General features: G+C 38.7%; 2 protein-coding genes and 1 long non-coding RNA gene across 6 annotated transcripts in view; 1 reads left to right on the forward strand and 2 right to left on the reverse strand.

The window, feature by feature from the left end:
* Positions 1-8,315: 8,315 nt before the first annotated feature.
* Positions 8,316-10,504, reverse strand: LOC107146118 (cytochrome c, somatic). Of its 2 annotated transcripts, none has more exons than XM_015490145.2 (3): positions 10,381-10,504; positions 9,143-9,319; positions 8,316-9,044 (listed from the first exon to the last, which is right to left on the reverse strand). In XM_015490145.2, exons 2-3 carry the CDS (start codon positions 9,309-9,311, stop codon positions 8,896-8,898), a joined length of 318 nt encoding a protein of 105 aa, XP_015345631.1. In that variant the 5' UTR covers positions 9,312-9,319; positions 10,381-10,504; the 3' UTR covers positions 8,316-8,895. The 2 variants fall into 2 exon arrangements, with proteins under 2 accessions (XP_015345631.1, XP_015345633.1); XM_015490147.2 differs by having other exon boundaries at positions 10,352-10,489.
* Positions 10,505-10,687: 183 nt separating this feature from the next.
* LOC125611499 overlaps positions 10,688-21,810 on the forward strand; it is a 78,962-nt gene continuing 67,839 nt past the window's right edge. Inside the window, exon 1 of the long non-coding RNA XR_007341656.1 lies at positions 10,688-10,816. This is a non-coding gene — a long non-coding RNA (uncharacterized LOC125611499). The remainder of the gene's footprint in view (positions 10,817-21,810) is intronic.
* The window catches only part of CUNH7orf31 (chromosome unknown C7orf31 homolog), a 35,355-nt gene continuing 24,354 nt past the window's right edge, over positions 10,810-21,810 (reverse strand). For all 3 annotated transcript variants that reach the window (XM_048786359.1, XM_015490144.2, XM_048786360.1), the window contains exons 8-10: positions 17,544-17,718; positions 17,173-17,264; positions 10,810-13,568 (exon numbers count right to left, since the gene is read on the reverse strand). In XM_048786359.1, the coding sequence (XP_048642316.1) occupies positions 12,744-13,568; positions 17,173-17,264; positions 17,544-17,718 (1,092 nt within the window). In that variant the 3' untranslated portion in view covers positions 10,810-12,743. The remainder of the gene's footprint in view (positions 13,569-17,172; positions 17,265-17,543; positions 17,719-21,810) is intronic.

Here is a 21,810-nt window from a genome sequence, read left to right on the forward strand (position 1 = left end):
TCAAGTGGGTTATGAACTCCCATTTTTACCCCAAATACAGATTGCAAAATCACATCGGTTACACATCCACATTTTTACATAATGCCATATTAGTAACTGCACAACTTATTTTTTAAATGGAGTGTTTCTTTCTCTTCCTCTCTCCCTGCTCCTCCTTAATCCTCCCCCTCCCTAATCTCAGGGGAAACTGGATTACCTTTCTTCAGAATCATAGGCAGGGCAGTTTGTCCCTGAGTACACACTCACCATAGGAATGAAGTCATTCAGACTTTGAGGATGGTTCTAGAAGATCTCAGAAATGACTGTCTCCTACATTAACAAATGAATTATAACTCCAGCCAGAGAACACAGGGGATGTAGCCTTTGAGTCAACTCTTTAAAAGCCCCCTGCTCCTGCTGATGGGCAGAATCATAGCCTTTGGGACAGGAGTCTGTGTTTCTCCTTTGCTAGCAAAGTAATCAATTTTCTTTTTCCTTTTTCTCAAAACTGAGTCCTCGTTATTGGATTGGCATTGATGACAAGGACCCAACTTTTGGCAACAAAATGTCTGTAATAGGTCTCAGTGATCTAAAATCAAGGTGTCAACAGAGCTAGTTCTTTCTGGAAATTCAAACAAGCAATCAGTTCCTTCCCTCTTCCACCTTACAGAGGCCAGCAGCATTCCTTGGTTTGTGGTCACATCACTTCAATCTTTTTTCTTTGTCACATTGCCTTCTCTGACCTGATTCCTGTTTCCCTAATTTTTAAGGACCATATTGTAATTAGACCACACCTGTTATGGGAGAAAAGAGGTTTCTGGAGAAGTGTTCAAGGAGTCCCAGAATAGGGGGGAACTCAGGCTGGGGGTATAGCTCAGTTGGTAGAGTGCTTGCTTTGCATGAACAAGATCCTGGATTCAATCCCCAGTACCCTACCCCACAAAAATAAGAAGGGAACTCAACCCAGGAACAGTGGGGTTCTTGACATACAAGATGGTAAAGAATTTCAGCACCAGCCAAAGACAGAGTGAGAAACTAAAGTGACTCAATTTTAAAAAATAAATAACAGCAGCTTCTACCTCAAGGCCTGTCCTAAGGGAGGGGCGTGACCCTTGTCCTTGGAAAAACCCACAGAGCACTCCTAAGCACATACCCAACCTGCTTAGTTGTTTGTCTGTAAATAACAGGAGAGGTCTGAGGCACTAGGTGTCCCTGACTCGGTTAGGCTAGGTGAGGACCCATAGCAACCTCCAATCGGCATGAGATAGGGAAAATACCTGGAATGCCAGATGACCCCCAAGTAGTTTATGTGGTTGATAATATGTTGGGAAACCATGTAGTTTAGCACGTACACCCCTCGTGGCCTAAACCAATCAGTTCAAACGAATCCCCCTTTTGTACTAACCAATTGTTACCGCTGTTGACCGGTGACGAGTCCTTGCTTCCCCAATGTTGAAGAATAACACCAGGGAGCACGCCGAGGCAAGGTCAGAGTAGAAATTAGAAGTTTATTAAAGGACAGCAGAAAAGACTTCTCCCGGAGGAAGAAGGGGACCCAAGAGGTGGAATCCGTGGAAGTGCGGTTGTCTCCCCTTTTTATAGTTTTGGTGATGGAATGTAACAAGTAATCTGGACAGGAAGGACTTCATTAACACTTCTTTGGAATGGGCTATCTCCCAATCTGTTGGGGGCTGTTTCCTGGGTTCCATTAACATTCCTCTGGGGTGGACTTTGGCCTAGGGCCTTTCCATTCCATGAGTTATCCTGCGTTTCCCGGAATCATTCTCAGAATGGCCTCCATTTTAGATTTCACTGATATTAGACCCGATTTACCTAACTACACTGACTACCTAACTTTAAATCTGGCTTCACAATCACCCCTACCCAACTTGTTCCCCCCAGTGAATGTGCTAATCAATGTTAAGAGTTGTTGTTTGACTTTCCCGTGGTATGGAATGATTTCCTGTGTGATGTTGTGACGCATAGAGTATCCCCCCAAAACCTATAAAATCTCACTGAACAAAGGACCAGGACTCACTCCCTGGGACTGTTGCGTCGGGAACGGTTGTGAGTCCAGGCTCGAGCTTGCAATAAAGACTCTTGTGTGCTTGCATTGGATTCGGCTCCTGGAGGTCTATTGGGGTCCCACGAATCTGGCATAACAAGAGGTTTATTTAAGAAAGTAAATACACATTCAAGGGAGAATGTGGACTCCAAAGTGAGAAGCAGGGCTTGGCTGAGGGTCCAATATTTATAGGATCAGGGGTTCAGAATAAAAGTGGATCCTGGATGGAGCCACACAATTTGCAACAGTTTTTCTGCACTTGCCTATTTCCCTCATTTTACAAGGGCTTGGACCAAGGTTTGCTAATGTGTTTTCTGCATCTCAATGGCTTGATTCTGCATTTCAATAGCTTGAGGGTGTTTCTCTTAAAACTGATTGTTTCTCCTTATTCTAAATCCCTATCACAACACCCTCCAAAATAAACCAAGTAAACTTCCCTTCTCAAGATCCTTAACTTGATTACATTCATAAAGTCTCTTTTGTCAGACAAAGTACCCTTTGAAGATTCCAGGGATTAGTGAATGGACATATTTGGGGGACCCTTTTCAACCTATCACAGTATCTATGGGGGATCAAATAAAGTTATTTAAAAGTCAGTTGAATGTATGGTTCTTAAGCTCAAGAGAGATTTGATATATAGATATAGATATGCAGTTACTGGCCAAGGTGTGCTTAATTTACTGGTGTACCTATAGCAAATGAGCAATAAAAACATATAACAGGTGTAACTTTAGGGAGTACTATTCCATAAGGGGTAGGTGTATTAGGATTAACACAAATCAGCTGCATCTTTTATACACTGATTTAAATGAAAAGAATGTTTACTAAACTGGGCTAGTATGGCAGCTTCGCCACAGAACTCACATCCTAGATCTTTCTGCCCTTCCATGCTCAGATGCATGGCTACCTTCTTCAGTAATGCCTTCCATCCAAGATGGCTGCGCGAGGAGCTCAGCTATCTGCCCAGGGTCTAGGCAGGAAATAGAGGCAAAACAAAGGGCAAAAAAGGGAAGTCCTTCTGGCTAAGTCAGATGATGATGATGATGATGATGATGATGATTGTGGTGGTGGGGATTGAACCCAGAGCCTTGTGCATGCGAGGAAGCACTCTACCAACTGAACTATATCCCCAGCCCTTAAGTCAGATTCTTTAAAAAAAGATATGCAGAAGTCCCACATGACTGACTCTATTTCATATGCTGACCACACCTAGGAAAGCTGGACAGTGTAGTCTGTTACAGGTCCATTATCTCTCTGAAAAAGATCAAGGTTCTGTTACTAAAATTGAAGGGGAGAATGGGCATTGAGTAGGCAAATGGCAGTCTGCAGGAACGAACCCAAAAAAGAAGCTTATGATGGAGACTGAGAATGAATGATCAATGAAACAGGGGAGGAGGAAATGATGGGAAGGTTGTGACTGTCCTGAAGGCTACACCCCTATTTCCTGTGAACTCAAAGTTATGGTATTTGCCATGTAGAAGGCTGTAAGATCTCTGCTTTCATGACATTCTGCTGCAGAACCAGCTTGGGCAGAAGGGGCAATTGCTTCAACATACAGGATCCATTAGAAAAATCACCACGCCCTGTCTTGTGTTCTCTAGTATTTAAGATAGGTAGGCCTTGGTGCTATCCTGCCTAATCAACTTTTAAAGGATGGAGACTAGAAAGAAAACCACCAGAATTTTTAGATAGGGTATCTACTAAAAGACCCTGGCAGGTACACTCTACATTTTGTTTGGTGAAAGAATATCTCAGTCTTTACTTGACTTTGAGTTACAGTATAAAAAAACCCTCCTTAACTTATTTTGCAAGATACTGGGTTGGGAGGAGGTTAAATGGGCAGACCCTTCCTGTCACTTCCCACTAAGCACTGACTCTTTTATTATCTTAAACCAGGCTGCTTCAAGAAACTCACAAGCTAAAATTCCTCTCCCAAATCCCTTCCCTTAACCTCTCTGACCTGTGAGCTCAGCAGTGTCTGGCTAACATAGTATTTTTTTTCCTTTCATCTTACATATGCCCATCCAAGAATTATTTCTTTTCAGCATTAAGTGACATTTATCATTCCATAAATCATGAGACCCAAAAGGAATGCTAAACAGACAAGCAAAACTCTGAAACAACTGGGAAGCTTACTTTTCTGGAGCCAAGTGACTGATACAGAAAATGTGTGGTCCATTCTAGAATTACTGAGGTGTTGAGGTTCCAGGGTCAACAGTTACTAAAAATATACGATTGAATGTTGCTCAAAACAAGTTAGCAATGCACTGTGACAGGCCAGGATAAAGAACTAGTTGTTCACAGGTAAGGGCACTTTAGGTTACACCCTCCCATGACCTGGACTGAACCTCCCAATAAACCTTCCTGTGAGAGGAGTGTGGAGGCTGCAACGAAGCCTTCAAGTTCTTTCCATTGTGAGATGCCTCTGATGTACAGACACCTGTCTTGATTTGTCTCCTTTTTTGTTTATATTTACCTTTAAAGTTTAGGAGAAGTGGGGTAAAGCTTGCATTTTTTCCAGTAAATAGGATATTAAAAACTGTCAGGTTGCTAGAAAAACTAGACACACTTACAAGATGAGAATATATGAAAATTAGACACCCATTTTAACTTTTGGCTACTACAAGTCTCAGATCCCCCCAGAAAAAGCTCTTGAAGGAAATGGATTTGGTGGAGGTTGGAGTTCACTGATTCTTAGTCCAGGTCCCTAACAGGGAATGAAATATCACTTGACAGGTGAATTACTAGAATTAGTGCCTGTGTCATGGATATAAATCTCTAATTGTAGGCACTTCTCTCCCACTGAACTTTCTGTTCACTCTATGTGGAAGAATCATCTAAGTGAGTGTCTTCGTCCCTCCATGCAATTTGTCCAACTGTCAAACAATTTATCAAATTGTCCAGCCCATTTAGTTAAAAAATAGCTAACATTTGATTGTTTATTGTATATGCCAAATATATTCTCCTATTTGTCGCAACAACCTTAAGGACTGATGTTAGTGTTAATCTACAGAAGGAAACTAAGGTGCAGAAAGTTTAACATGCCTCAGATTCTGTTAAGCAGTGCCAGCAGAGGACTCAGACCCTTGGGCCATCTTCCTCCAACATCCACCAGTACAAAGTGTAAATAGTTTTCATCTTACTGACAATAAAATATAGCCAACTCCGTACAGGTAACTTGGGAAAATCTATAAATTTCACCTGCTGTCTTCAAATTATAATTTCATTACACTTAAGGTGAATAGAAAAAGGATAGTTTCCAGAATTACGCAGACAGCATAATTTGTATTGAAGTGTGGACCACCATGCAAAGCTCCTGCACTGAGAAGAAAGCAAGTGGAGAGCTCTTCCAACTTCCCATAGGAGAGCGAGGCAGGGGAAGAATGGGTATTAGAGTGACCATTCTGGAGTATGTGACATCTGTATCTACTGTTGTCATGTAATTGAACTTTCTGAACCATCACTGAATGTAGATCATTATTGCTCAAAGTGGAGGGTGGGGGGTGACCCAAAACTTCCTTGCAGTCAGGAAGCTGAGAATTCATATCTGAAATGAGAGGCAAGGCCAATTGTCATTAGAAAGGTGTAGGGGAGAAACATTGAATGTCTAAAATAACCACAAGAAAACTGGGAAAGAATGGATACATAAAAGGGCAGTTGTATGGGATGGGGTTGGGGTTCAGTAGTAGGGTGCTTGCCTTGCATGCGTGGGGCACTGGGTTGGATCCTCAGCACCACATAAATAAATAAAATAACGGTATTGTGTCCATGTACAAGTTAAAAAAATTTAAGACCTTAGCTCTCATTCCATGTTCAACATTCTGTCTTCCAAGATATTCTGGTATGACAAAGGGCAGCCAAATAGCCTAAAAAGAATTGGTTTTAGTTTACTTTTGTCTGAGGTTTGACCAATAGGAAATAGCCAAGACTAGTCAACTGTGGAGGGCCAGATGCCTGTAAAGCCATCTTCCTAGACAGCCAACATGGATTTCTTCATATTCTTAACAGTCTTTGATATAAGGAGAGTAACTAAGAACAGAGTAGGGAGGAAGAGCATGAGAAGATTAACATTAAACAGGGATGAGAGGTGGGAGGGAAAGGGAGAGAGAAGGGAAATTGCATGGAAATGGAAGGAGACCCTCATGGTTACACAAAATTACATACAAGAGGAAGTGAGGGGAAAGGGGGAAAAAAAAAACAAGGGGGAGAAATGAATTACAGTAGATGGGGTAGAGAGAGAAGATGGGAGGGGAGGGGTGATAGTAGAGGATAGGAAAGGCAGCAGAATACAACAGACACTAGTATGACAATATGTAAATCAGTGGATGTGTAACCGATATGATTCTGCAATCTGTATACGGGGTAAAAATGGGAGTTCATAACCCACTTGAATCAAAGTGTGAAATATGATATGTCAAGAACTATGTAATGTTTTGAACCAACAATAAAAATTAAAATGTCTACCTCACATGTGTGAGGCACTGGGTTCAATTCTCAGCACCACATATAAATAAATAATATAAAGGTCCATGAACAACTAAAAAAAAAAGTCTTCAGTGGTTAAAGTGAATACATACAATGTCTATAAAAACAAAATTGGAAGTGCAGGAAAATGATGACACAAAAGCTTATCTCAGCTACTACCAGAGAGCCACCTATCTAAAATGAATTGCCAGCCAATGAATAGAATAGGTAAACCATGGTAAGTTCATAGAGGTGAGCATAGTAAGTTTAAAGAATAAGGTACTGGAATCAGTGTTCAGAGGGGCATTATAATGTATTTGCAAGAATCCTAGATTATGGGAGAAGCACTTTCATTACAGTGGTCACTAGCTATTTGTGGCTGTGGAAAATTAATTATTTGGATAAAATTAAAAATTCACTTCTACAGTCACCCCCCCCCCCCCCATATTTCAAGGGGTTGATAACCACATGCTGTTATTAGTTCTAGACAAAAGCCAGAGTGTGGGTAGCACTTGGAAGAAATACTCCTTAAATATATCTGGCTTTCACTTTTGATACCACTAACCTAGCCACCTACAATGAACTAGATATGCAATTAAGAGTTCTAGGTTTTTGCCCCAGTTTCTTTTTTTTTTTTCCTGAGAAATATATTTCTTTTAGCTTTAATTACTTTATCATTTACACTCTAAATCTTTAGGGTGTTTTAGTTGACTTTAACTGGCCTAGAACATGGCAGGTACCCATCTGCGTCAATGTAGGTCTTAGCTGAAAACAGAAATAAGAATACTTTAAGCTCTCAAGAAAGGTACACCTTTATATGAATTAACCAGCATTTGTCAATTTGATAATGGCTAAATCACTAGCTTTACTTCTGGATTAAATAATTTCTGAATTTGTAAAACCGACCAAGATGAAAGGTCTATTAACTGTCCTTTGTAAGCTAAATGCTATACTGTCTCTCAAGACTTCCCAAAATTGTTTCTCCATGTTTTCAAAGCGACTTACTTGCATTTCTTCTATGAATAAAGATTCAAACTTACAAAGTACTTTGTCAAGCTTTAGAGGCCTATTTAATCATTCCTAATGCCTTTGAAATCAGATGAGACCCTCTTTCTCAGGTTCCTCAGTATTCCACAAAATCATGATTCTAATCTCTACCTGCATAGATTTATTTCCCTTGTGTTTTTTTATGGCTTTAAGTTCACCATCTTTAATAAAATTTCCAAGGACTACTCTTAAGTATGTGTGGCAGATTGTGTACAAAATAATATGTGTTAATTATTCACTATCATTCACTGTCAAAACCATGACCAGAAGCACTCCTCTATTCATGTTTGGCAATTTACTTTCTAGTCAAGGAAACTCTAGGAATGAATTAGCAATATGTTGTTTTTAGTTCAGGTTGTCCTAGAGGACCAAGTTAAGAAAGTACTTAACTAGCAATCACTGCTGCACTGACATGCAGGGTTATGTACTTTTTAACCATTATAGTTTTGGCATTAGTCATTAAATCAAGCACAATCAAAAAAATCATGATCTGTGATTGTTTTTAATTATCTTAAATCTTATGATAACGTATTTTACAAATTTTATGGATGGGTATATCTCTTTTACCTTAATCTTTCCATCTAATAAGTTGGCAAAAAGCACCACTACCAACCACCTAGATGTTCCATAGTATTGTTTCTGAATAGTTGTTTAAAAACAATCCTGAATGATAACTTAAGTCTTAGAAAATAAAGAATTAAAAAGTAAACTCGTTACTGTATTATGCTGACTTAAAAAGCATCTGAACTTATAGATCAGCTTTAAATTTGAGAAGTGTTAAATATTCTTTATTTAATATCATACATAAACCACACTAAAAATGCCTTTCCATAAGGAAAGAACAGCATTTTAGATACAGGGAATTCTAATTAAATTGGCATGGTCAACAAAAATATAAAGTAGACACTGCTTCCTTATCTTCAACCTTTAATAGGCTAATGAACACAAATTGAAACAAATGTGAATCATGCTTGGTTCTGAGAGAGCGAAGGGATTTCCCCCATATTTTAAACATATTCACATAATCAGTTCTATAAAACTAAATATAAAACCAGTTTTCAGATGTCATTCACCATTTTTGTGAAATACCGAACATTACTAATTAAGTCCAACCACAACTTTAAAAAGGGGAAACAGTGATAGAATTTACTGAAGTGGGAATATAACCAAAATATTAATTTAACTACAAGTAAGTTTTACTTAAATCAGGATTGTCCAACAAAAATAATTTTGTCAGTCATTCATGATCTGGATTTCTGGTGTATCACATCAATTAAATTATGGTGCACATAAAAAAGCCAAGAGACATTTCTGTTTGGTAATAAATAAGGCAGTAGCTATTACTCATTAGTGGCTTTTTTGAGGTAAGCTATTAGGTCTGCCCTTTCTCCCTTCTTCTTAATGCCAGCGAAGATCATTTTTGTTCCAGGGATGTACTTTTTGGGATTCTCCAAATACTCCATCAGTGTATCCTCTCCCCAGGTGATGCCTAAACAAAAAGGGATGCATTGGTTAAATAATTGATACTCCAAATAAGAGTACATTCATGCAATTTGTGCTGTTATTTAACAACAGTCCTTCTCTTACCTTTGTTCTTGTTGGCATCTGTATAAGAGAATCCAGCAGCCTGACCTGTCTTCCGCCCAAACAGTCCATGGAGATTTGGCCCAGTCTTGTGCTTGCCTCCCTTTTCCACCGTGTGGCATTGGGCACACTTCTGAACAAAAATCTTCTTGCCTTTCTCAACATCACCCATTTTTAATTCTAAAAAAATGAAAGACCCCACAGTAATACAGAAAATTGTTTTCCCTAAGGAATAATACGGTGGAAACCAATGATCACTCCACTCAACTGCTAATCTATGACACTAAGTACCAGGACCCATTTTGCTTTAATTAGTACATTTGCAAAACTCTTCAGTAGCAAAACAACTACTATATAGGAGAATCTCCTTAAAATATATATTTGTATGTATGAGACAGAAGGTTAAAGCCAAATAAGAGAAGTGGGAACCTAGCTCAAAATTCAGTTTCAAAAGATGAGGTCAAGGTCAAAAAGTCACAAATCGGAAGCTGAACTGAACTGCATTAAACTGAAACCACTAAAATCCCAACTTTACAAAGACCCAATTACTTATTTGTGCTACAACTTACAGGCACTTCTCTTTGAAGATAAGGCAAAACCCGTTAATTTTTAAAAGGTATTGGGCGGGGGGTGTCCTCAGCTCTTTCTGCCTTACCACGTCTAGCTTAACTCACTTCACTTGCACTGCTGTGGTTTGAGAGGACAGGGAAAGGCTGGGACAGGGATATTCCCACCTCCACCAGGGTGACCACGAGGTCACTCACTCAGATCAGTTTCAAGGAGACTGGTGCAACATCCTTTTGAGATGTCCGAACGCTTAACAGGAGGAATGACACATGGCCCAGGGGTAAAAAAAATTGACTCCTTGGCATAAGAGCGGCAGCTTTGGCTCTCTGAAGGAGAACCTGAAGCGTTGCCAACGCTCCTGCCCTCCGGGAGGAATTGTTGCCGATCACTTCCACAGGCCCTGGGCAATGGCAACCCGGAGACCGCATCTTTGTCGAATCGGCATCCAAACCGCCTCCAATTCTCCACCGGGTCCAGACTTCTACCTAGTTACGGTTCTGCTCCATCTCAAGACATCCGGTGTTGGTTGCCCAGTCCCAGCCCAGCCGACCCCGCGCTAGCTCCACTCCGAGACCCTGGCATCGGCTTCGCGTCCGCCCGCGTGCTCCCACGCTTGAGCGCGCCTCTCACAGCTTTTTCTCCCACCTGCTGCAGTTTCTACGCCTCGTGCTCACCGTTCTTTCGTGGCTAGCGCAAAGAAGCAAAGAAGGATCCCGATCAGAAGCCGGACGTCCCACTCTCTACCCCAAGGACACGCCGGTCTGCGCCTATGTACCGGTGTCAGTGCAACCGCACTCGCTCCATCTCCCCGCGGCCTGACGTGAGGCCGAGCCGGCTCATACGCGGTGACGTTACGGAGCCTCATTGGCTATGGCGTCCAGGGTCAGGCAGCAACGTGCGCGCGCTTACCAGCTAGCAGGGTAGGATGTGTCGCGTGGATGCCCTTTTTCTCCAGGCCTCTCCTGCCCGGCTCTTACGACAGGCCTTGGATGTTTGACTTCGAGGCGGTACCGGGAGGGGCTGACGTCACTCCCAGCCTCTGCGCCCTGCGTGTGCTGGCGTGGAGGGTGGAGCGGAGACTTTTGGCTTGAGGAAATTAAACAGCTTAAGGTATCAATTCTCCAGAGCAAGGTTGTAATATCTTTGAGGGGATCGTTCGATCTCCGTCCAGAGGGAGTCGCCCTAACTTTGACACACTTAAAGGTCTACCATCCGGTTAGCTGGCGACCTTTACCCAGGCTGGGTCGTATTTCCACCGCTGGTGCCAGCAGCACCTCGATGGATACCATGAACAAGGAACCAGGAGTTATTTGACAGGAGCTTGTGACCATTTTCTTTTTTTGCCTTCACTCCCAAGACTGGGGAAGGTGCTGCAGTTGCAGGTGATCGCTCTGCCTCATGCCTGCCGCTTCTTTTTCTTCTAAAGTCTCCTCCTTCCCTTCGCGTCTCTGTGCAGACGGGTGTGCAGGCAAGCATTTAGAAAGAAACACGATTTCAGGTGATTTAGAGTGTTCTGGAAAGTCTAAAGGATTGCATCCCTTCTGGTCATATTAGAAATGCAGGTTTTATTATCACTGCTTCGAGTTACACTTCAAACCTAGCTCCCTTTCCTGACATGCATTTCTGTCACTGGGACGTCATGTTTTGACTTCTTCGTCCCTCAAATTCAGCCCCCAGTTTCTGATTAATTTCCTGAATTCTATCTACTTCTACTTTGATTTAGCCAAATGGTTTTTTATCTTATTGCGGATGTGGAGAAAGTTGTAGTGGTCTGGATAGAAGATCAAACCAGCCATAACATTCCCTTAAGCCAAAACCTAATCCGGATGAAGGCCCTAATTCTCTTTACGATTTTGTTAAGGATAAGAGAGATGAGAAAGGTGCAGAAGAAAATTTGAAACTGACAGAAGTTGGTTCATGAGGTTTAAGGAAATGAGCCATCTTCATAAAATAAAATTGCAAAGTGAAGTAGCAAGTGCTGATGTAGAAGCAAGTCATTTAGAACTTCTAGTAAACTACTTGATTAAGCTGTCTACAATAAACAACTGCTTTCCAGAGTAGATGAAACATTCTTACATTGGAAGGTGAGGCTATCTAGGACTTTAATAGTTGGGAGAAATCAATGCCTGGCTTCAAAGCTTCAAGACAGGACAACTCTTTTGGTAGGAGAGAAAATACAGCTGGTGATTTTAAGTTGAAGCATATACTCATTTGCTATTCCAAAAATCCTAGAGTCCTTTAGAATTATACTAAATCAACTGTGCTCTCTGAGAGGAAGAGCAAAGCCTGGATGACAGCATGTGTTTACAAGATGGTTTAGTGAATATTTTAAGCCCACTATTGAGACTTAATTGTTCAAAAATTTTTTTCTTTCAAAAAATTACTCCTTATTAACAATGTACCTGCTTACCTAAGAGCTCTGATGGAGATGTACAATAAGGGTAATGCTTTTATGCTGGCTTACATAACATCCATTCTGCAGTCCATTGATCAAGGAGTAATTTCAACTTTTAAGACTTAGGAAATACATTTTATAAAGCTACAACTGCCGTAGATACCAGTTCCTCTGGTGGAACTGGAAAAAGTATTTTGTGCAAACATTTACATAAAAGGACAGGATTCACATTTATTTTATTAAGGTACATCAGATTGTATAATCATGTCTCAATTCTTGAGAATTTGAGTTTTTTCAAATTTGTACTTTCTGTAAAACGATAATGTAAACTTTGTTGTACACATTGCTTTTCATGAAATTTTGGAAAACTTCTTTAGAGTATAATTTGAAGATGAGGCTGGAGTATACATTTTTCTGGTAGTAATGTTTTATTGCCAAATTACTCAAACTTTTCAAGATATCAAACATCACCTTTTCTTGGTTCCTCTGACTAGGTCCTAACTTAAATTCCTGAAAACATAAACCTCCTTAATGAGGTCATTATGGCTTACTCTAGAAACATATGCCAGCAAAATGAAGGAATTTCTGTAATATTTTTTTTTTCTTGCAAGAGGCTGGGTTTTGAAGGGAAGAAGGAATACCTCAATTATAGAAATCATAGGAATTATGGCCATAGAACTGGTGTTTCATCCCTGAATTCACCTTATCCCTAAGGTCTTTATGGTCGTCTAGAATTGATTTATAGAAACGTTTTTGTGCACCAGTTTTTGAGAAAGAGTTCTTAAGATCCAGAAGGTTGGTCTGAGGCTTGGCCACTCCAGCTTTAGGAATCCAACCCAGAATAGATCTTATTTCTTCGTTTTTTTCCATGTTCAAGCCCAGCTGTTCTTCTGGCTTACCTAAATATTTACGTTCTAAATTGATTATTTCCATGTCTGGTTTGGTTTGTAAAAGACTAGGTTTAGCAAAGCTAACCCGGTTTCTACATATATTATATGGATTGTGTAGGTTAGATTTAGAGCATTCATAGGGAATGTATTCGCTTGATTTACAGTAAGATATAGGTCGGGGTTTTGATGACAGCTGTCTCCAGTACAAATCTTCTGTCTTTTTAGTATCTGTGATTTTTGGAAATGGTTTTATGTCATAAATGCTAGTCAGATCCTTTGTTGAGTAAGAAGGTTTGAGTGAGTAGTTAGATAGTAAGCTTTGTTCTTCCTTGATCTTCTCTTCAATATTCTGGTTTTTATGGGTCACGCCAGCTGGTATATTATCACTCAGTGCCATCATTTCTACAGAACTGGGTATAAAGGTATGAAAAGTACACAAAACATTAGGGGTACAATCTGGACAGGAACGTGGACTTTGCTGGATAATGGCCTCCAGAGGATGTCGATTCTGAGTAAGTCGGGCGATTCGCCCTTCCAAGGGTCTGGAGGGTTTTAAAATAGAGTGGAATTTTTCTTGCTGTAGTGATGGAAGAGAAAGAAGAAAATTAATTGCTTGATAAATATTAATAAGTGGCAGGTGAACACTCATTCCAATTTCTATTGTGTAAAAGTGAGATAGGTGTAGGAGTGCACATTGCAAAAAATTTTAAGATATATTTAAAGATATCTGCAAAGGAATAAAACTTCTTTTTCCTTTTTCCTCAAGAAAAAATGGCATTGAAGCCGCAGTTGTAATCCTAGTGCACACACCTGTAATCCTAGTGGCTCCCGAGGCTAAGGCAGGAGGATAGCGAGTTCAAAGCCAGCCTCAGCAACAGTGAGGCACTAAGTAACTAAGTGAGATCCTGTCTCTAAATAAAACTGTGGGGACAAGTGCCTGGAGTACTGCATACATGGCATACTTTAAGGGCATCTGAGTGACAGGCCACTCTCCTTGTGCTAGGCATGTGAGCGGCAGGCTGCTTACCCCATAGCACAGCCCTGGGCACAAGGCCACGTATTGCACTCCCCGTGCTTGCTCTATGGCTCATTCCTCGACTGGTCGCTGCAAGAACAGTTAGCAGAAATTGCATTGGTGGCAGCCTATAATCTGCTTAGCTACTGCCTGAGTACATATACATGGTAACTGCACAATAAAATCAGACCTGCTTTCTGCTTGGTCTCTGGAGGTCTTGAATAGCGACTCTGCAGCTATACTCTCCTCTACCCTGTTCTGTGGACCTCCTCGCTGGACGAGAAAGAGCCCATGCAAGAATTACCTTCAAAGATGGCAGAAAATAAAATTCCTAACCTGGACCTTTTAAAATTGTAATTCAGAAGGTCTACAATGGGACTTAGGAATCTGAATTTTTTGCGGAGGAAGTGCTGGGGATTGAACTTAGGGCCTTAGACATGTTAAGCACTTGCTCTACTATTGAGCTAAACACCCAGCCCACGAATCTGCATTTTTAACAAGCATCTCTGTTGTGCTTTGAGAAGCACTGGTCTGAGGTGTTATGATTGTGCTTGCTTATTTATTTATTGATGCTTGGGGTTTGAACCCAGCATCTTATCCATGCTTTGTTACTGTACACCCCAGTCTATCTGTACTTATTTTTGAAATGTGTTAAAAAGTCTATGATTCTTTTTGAGATGTGTTGTAAATATTATGAACTCAGTCATTTTTTTAAAATGTGTTAAGTCTATGATTCTTTTTGAGATGTGTTATAAATATTATGAACTCAGTCATGACTAGTAACTTCAAAAGTAGGGAGTATATTCTAAGTGACATTAATAGAGATGTGTTGGGTGGCAGGAAGAAGGAAGAGTTGACTGGGAAGGACATGAAGGAATTTTCTGGAATGATGATAGTTTTCTATATTATGATAGGAGTTTGGATTACAAAGGTATATGCATTTGTCATAACTCAGTAAAAGTACAATCTAGATTGGTGCAATTTCAACTAACATATATTTCACTTTCTAAGAAAAAAACTGCAAACAAATGCTGAAATCTGGTTAATGATATGCCTGTCAAATGTTTAGGGATAAAGTATACTAATATCTGTAAAGTATACTAATGTCTGTAAAAGCATGTTAAAAATAATAAAGTATATTGCTGGATGGCTAGAGGTATGGAAAGGTGGGTAAATTAAATTGTGATAGAACAAGTATACTAAAGTATTAATGATAGAATTTACATAGTAAGTATATGGATGTTAACTAAAATTATTAAACTTTTCTGTATGTTTGAAAAAATTTTATAGTAATATAATGAAAAAAATAAAGACTGTGGGGCTGGGGTTGTAGCTCAGTGGTAGAGCACTTGCCTCACATGAGTGAGGCACTGGGTTTGATCCTCAATACCACATAAAAATAAAGATAGTGTGTCCATGTACAACTAAAAAAATATTTTAAAAAATAAAATATATACATACTTTATGTATGATGATGGAATTGATAGGAGAGAGAATAGAATGAGAATGTTGAGAAAATAATAACTGTAGCTTGGACTTAAAGAATGGGCTTTTGAAACAAATATGCTTATAGTTGGAGGAATTGTCATACTGGGTCACTAACTTTTTTTTTTTTTTTTTTTAACTTTTAGCTGATCAACTTTGAGTAAATATACTGTGGTATTTTAGGGGGACAGGGGGATTGAACACAGGAGCACTTGACCACTGAGCCACATTCCCAGCCCTATTTTGTATTTTTCTTTGGAGATAGGGTCTCACTGAGTTGCTTAGCGCCTCACCTTTTGCTGAGGCTGGCTTTGAACTCACAGTATTCCTGCCTCAGCCTCCCGAGCTGTTGGGATTACAGGCTTGTGCCACTGTGCCCAGCTTGAGTAAATATACTATGAAGAAAGGAAAAATTCCAGCTCTACATGCTTTGTTAAATTTGTCATTAAAAGCAGGATAGGGCTTATATGAAACTGACAGTATCCCTTATGCACAAGCAGTTTTTATTACCCATATTTTATTCTATACAAAAAAGTTCATATCTGTATCTAAAACAAGCTTTCCCAGAGTCTATTGTTTACATTTCAGTCATAAGCCAGCAATTTTCACTGAAACTGTTTTAAACTTCAAATGATTTTATGTATATTTTATCTTGTTATGATTTATCTGCACATTTTGTGCTCAATATACTTCACAAACATCCTTTGTGTACAAGTGTTTCTCTGTAAAAATGATAAAGTTGCTTGTTGAGGGGCTAATCCCTACAGGGTCATGTGGAAATATGGACAGTTGTTGAACACACCTGATAGTGTCAGAGTATATGTATATTTTCTAGCCACAGAGAATCCACATCACAAGAGAAAAATCAAGACAATTGAAAGCCATTTGGTGAATGATAAAAAAGTGTACAGACCTATTTCTGGTGTTATGATTTTACATCACTGTGGTAAATGCTGAAGCTAATGTAACTTGAATATGTGCATCTCAGTCTAGAGTTCATACTGAAATAATCTAATAGTCATCTTTTATGTGTCTTCCATAGTTGACATGTTTGATAACGTTTTTAAAATTTGTAGCCAGAGGGGAAAAATTAAGTTCTAAAATAAAACCACATATATGCATACTAATAAGTAATTTCACTTTATTTATGTAATAAAGTCAACAGATTATACCTTCTGTTATGAAAGGGCTTGATCATTTCTTCCAGGCCATTTCACATAATCAACTAAGAAGTCTCTCTATTGATATAGGCAGAGAATTTATTGGTTTTTTATTGTAATTCAGCCAACTCTCAATTATTGTGAATATCACGAAGAAGTTTTTAATCTCTTTAAAAGCAATGATGATGTACAAGATATACGAATATGCAAAGATCCAATTTATTAAGAATCTCATTGAATTACTAGCTAGGCCCTATTCTTTTTTAAGCCAATAGTAGCATAGCAGAAAATCTGTTAAAAAATAGCACTGCTAAGAAGAAAAGAAACTTTGTTTTTCCAAAGAGTACAAAAGGATGTTCAAATCAGTTCCAAACAGTTCAGAATTAACTTCTAAAATTAAATTTTCTCCTTGCTAGGTTGGGCACCAGTACTCATGACAGATATAAAAGTGGGCAAAGCAGGAAGGATATCAACACTGGATATTCTCCCTTTAAATAACAGAGTTGATTGCAATTACTTACAGGCTGTGGGTCAAATCCTTTCTGTCCAGTTAATTCTGCTACCTCCTTTTCGTGGTAATCATCCAGTTCAAGGGGGTTCATGGGTCCCAGACCTTAGTGGAAACACTATCTTATTATTTTGGTAGAGTAAATAATTAAATTACCCTACATAGATATATCCCATCTCCTTAATAATATAATTAGAACCAATCAAATGGAAACCAGTCCTACCTCTCCCAGCTACCCGTTAAGAGAAACTTATCACCCCTCTTAATTAATATTAGTGCTTATATTGAGAAACAGGAAATATAAGAAGATGAAAATGTGTAATAGCATTTGTTGAATATCCCAATTTTGTTCTCACTTTTTACTTGTATTAATGTGACTCATACCTGTAAAATCATGATTGTATGAAGAGATCCAATGGGACCTTTCAAGATTTCTTCGTATGTTGGCTTCTTTTATGGACTTAAGAACATCCCATGTATTTAAAGAAGTGTTGGGAGCGAAAGTTTTAGGTGGTTTTGGGTAGAATGTTGGCTTATTTTTCTCTGCACATTTAGGAATCTAGAATATGAACATAAAGATTATTGCTGTTATTGTCATCTAGTAGAGTAAGGATGGATTCACTATTTCTGCAGGAAAGGGACAAAGGAAATTCTAGGATGAAGCTAGATGCTTTTAAAAAATTCATTAATTACTAATTCTCAAGCTAGGTATGGTGGCTTTTTCCTTATATTCACCATAATTGAGAGGTTTTTTTTTAAGTAACAAAATGATAAGGTCTTTTCTAAAAGCTTCTGAGAACTTATATTAGAGAAATGCTCCTGGATATTCTACAGCCAATGAAATCTGTTAGAGATACAAAAGGTTCTAAGGTACTCTTTTGGCTGAGACTAGCCAAAATTGTGTGCTTCTATTTTTCTTTCCCTGCCTGACATGAAACCATAAGATAACTTTTATGACTTTTTGAGAAGGTTACGTCACTCAAATGCAAATACAATTTTCATTCTTCAGACACATGAGTTTTTGTATTTTTTAAAAGAGGTATACATGTAAACATGATTGAATGAGTTTCATTGCAGTCTTTCTGGTTACTTAGAAATTCATCTTTTCTTAGATTGATGACACTTTGTTAATTAATATTTATTGAGCACCTATGTGTACACAATAGTGGCAGGAAATAAGGACAGGTCAGAAATAAATCCAGCCATCCATGAGTATATTGGCTAGTAAAGGATATAAGGTATGAAAACAAATGAGTGTAAGTAGCTCTTTGCTATAAAAGAAATTAAAACAAAATGATTTTGAAGTTCAGAGAAGGGAGAGATCGATTCCAGCTGAATCAAGAAGCAGGGTCGGGAGTGGAATGGGAAGGAGGAGCCCTTCTGTCATACCACAAAAACTGAACTTTGAATGACAATTTAGAATTGAAACAGTAGGAGCAGAGGTATAGATGGCGGTGACAGTGTGGAACCAGCATTTCTTGAACATTATGCCACTCATTGTCCTACAGCCAAGCCTTCCTTTAACATTTGCAGAACCTGGAGCTGAAGTACAATTGGAAGCCCATATTCCATTTGTCTAAATAGTTTAAGTCAGCAAGTAAGCCAATAATAAAATATGTTTCATTCTTTTGCTCAGACAGAATACCTTTATAACAACCTGGAAATCCAGGTTCTAATTTAGACCACTAAATGGCGACTCAGGAAGAGCCAACTGCTGCCTCTGGCCTCAGCATCCCTCACTGCTCTTTTCTACTGGCTCCATCCTCCAATCATTCCTACTTCCAGTCAACAGCCATCTCTGGTTACCCCTTTGGTTTTGATGAATATACTAGCTCAGGAACACTGTTAACCCTTGGGAGGATTAGTCCTTCCTCCTTGGGAGGAAGAGTCCTCAGGAGGACCTGGGACTGGGTTCAAAGCCATTTGGTCAGGGAATTTTGTGGTTCAAGAACATGTTCTGGAGTGGGTCAGAGAAGCATGGGCTCCCCTGGACATATATCCTTTTGGCCCCATATAGACTCCCTGTTTCCTAGGGAAATGCACAGCTAGAGAAGGGCCAGAGTCAGGCCCCCTGAGGTGTGGAGCTCTCTAACTTTCTAGATCCTAAACGTGTTGCTGCTGCTACAACTCTGTAAGGTTGAAGTGATCCCCATTTTACATAGTAGAATACTCACGGGAAAGTTGCCTCAAGAATTATGAAATGCCTACCTCTATTAAACCTTTAACCAAAATGTGACTTTGTTTTTTCAGGGTTAAAGAATGCCTTCTTTGTTCTCTTTATCTTTTTCATTATTTGCAGTGCTAGCTTACTTGCAAATAAGAAGGAAATTTTTCCAAAATTGTTCTAAGGGGCTAGATTAATCTTATGTCTTATACTGGTTGAAATAATAGCAGTGATCTATTGACATGCAGTCTAGGGCTCAAAAAAGAAAATGGGAAATGTGAACTTCAGCCTATAGTGTTTTGGTCATAGTTTAAGAGCCAGGAAACACATGAGGGTGAGGAGCTGGTCAATATTTAAAATGTGAAGGTGATTTTATTCAGAGAGGGTAATGAGAGAGGAGCTGGTAGCAGTCATTCACACAATAGGTATTCATTGGTTAAGTACACCAATCTGAGGGCAGAGTTTTTTTTCTGATACGGAGGTAAATACAAGGAAGGAATTCCAATTCCTGACATTTGAGTTTCTAGGCTTTCCAGTCTATAAAAAGGAGTTAATTGTTTTGAATATGGAATTAGAGGATATGAATTTGAATATGAATTAGAGGAATATAACTATACAAACTGTGGTTACATTTCTAGCATAGCCTGTGAAATATATGTAGCTTTTAACTTAAGTTATTCATTAAATGTTTATTAAGTATTAGATGCAAAACTATGTACAAGGTTCCAATGTCTTTGTGTCATCTCCAAAACTCCACATATCACCATTAAAATAACAGAAAACCATGCAGTTAGGGAAGAGTACTGCCTGAGATGGAATGGTGGAAATATGGAGGTGCAAGATATAAGATGGGGAGCATGGTTGATGGGGACACAGTGAGGGTGCCATGTTTTTTCTCATTCTGGATACCATGGATGTTGCTGGGGCTGAGCAGGTGAGATGTAGAGCCTAGAGTGGTGGGGGGGAATGGAGAGGTACACTTGTGGACATCTCATGATTTGATAAGATGAGACTTTCCAAAGGAGGTGCATGCATGCTCACCAAATTCATTATGTCCAGCTGAGAATGAGTTTGGATTATGGGGACTCTCTGGAAAGACAAATACCCCAGAAATGAGGATAGTAACTCATTAGTGCATTATGATTATATGTAATAGTAGGGTTACATATAATCATAATGTAACTATTACTATTACATATAATCATAATGCACTAATAAAAGCATTAAATAAATAAAAATTAAGCCCTTAAATTAGTACTTAAATTTTAAAATTTTAAAAGGTTAAGCCATCTTATTTATTATAAGCCATCTTATTATTTAGAACATTCTTCTTTCCAAAGTTATCTGTTTCTTAATGTTGCTAGGTCAACCAAGTTTTATAATCATTGGAATAATAATGCTGATAGCAGTTAAAATTTATTATGAGCTAGTATTAATATGGTGCTAGGTACTTTTATATGAATTTCATTCTCAGGACAACAGTTTTATTATCATTCCTATTTTATCTGTTAGGAAATTGAGGTACTAAAGGATTAAATATATTACCCAGGTCACAGAGCTGATAAGGTAGAGCCATGAGCTGAGCCTCTTTAAAATTCACACTCTACTAATACATTATACATATTTTTTTATTGGCTTGGATGGAAAAAATACTAAAGTACAGTTTCTAGAGTTTTCTCTTTTGCAGCTAGGTGACACATGTTAGGACCTGTTTATCAGGTTATTTGTGTCTTTTCTCTTCCCTTGGGGCATAGGATGAAATAGGAGGAGAGAGAAGACTATTAGCTCACAAATATGAGTTACAAGTCTTTGAACAAGCATTCTTGCTATGGGTTACTTTCTCAGAGGAATTATCTAATGGATGTGGGTGAAGCCAGTTAAGGAACAGAAGTTAACAGCATAGATTAGAGTCTTACAAACCTGACTTCTGTGATCATGACCTCATCTCAAACTCTCTGAGCCTCAGTTTCCTTATCTATAAAATGGACTTGATAATATTAATCTTATGAGATTTTTATAAGAATTAAAGTACATCTAAATTACTTAATGTATAGCAATTTCTCAATAAATGGTAGCTCTTGTTTTAGTTTTATTTTGTTTTAGACTTAATATAAATGCACTAATAATGATGGGGACAACGACAGCTCATAAATCTTTCTGAAAGTCTCTCATTTACTCTATGCATATTTGCAATAACTTGATACATTATGAACTATAAGAATTTAAAAACAGGATTAAGGCTGTGAAACAGTTCTTCCCTACCATCTTTCTGAGGGGAACTTTTTTGTTTTATAACTGTGGAAATGTTCCATTAACTAACCAAAGTATGTGAAATCAGCTAATAAAATTGAAAAATGTGAACCATAGTCAAAAATCTCAAAAGTTTTACCTAAATAGAAAATAAAACAATCTGTCTTTTTGAGTTTTAGAAACTATTGGGTAAAAATATATTGTACTTTCTCTTAAAACACACATTTTGAAAGATAA

Source organism: Marmota marmota, unplaced genomic scaffold (assembly GCF_001458135.2).
Source record: "Marmota marmota marmota unplaced genomic scaffold, marMar, whole genome shotgun sequence".
In the NCBI taxonomy this organism is placed as follows: domain Eukaryota; kingdom Metazoa; phylum Chordata; class Mammalia; order Rodentia; family Sciuridae; genus Marmota; species Marmota marmota.

Bases quoted from the DNA above. Each gene is read 5' to 3' on its own strand.
- LOC107146118 (XM_015490145.2), bottom strand. From the start codon at position 9,311: ATGGGTGATGTTGAGAAAGGCAAGAAGATTTTTGTTCAGAAGTGTGCC. The intron at 9,045-9,142 runs GTAAGAGAAGGA...CTTTTTGTTTAG, and splicing joins AGATGCCAACAAGAACAAAG to GCATCACCTGGGGAGAGGAT.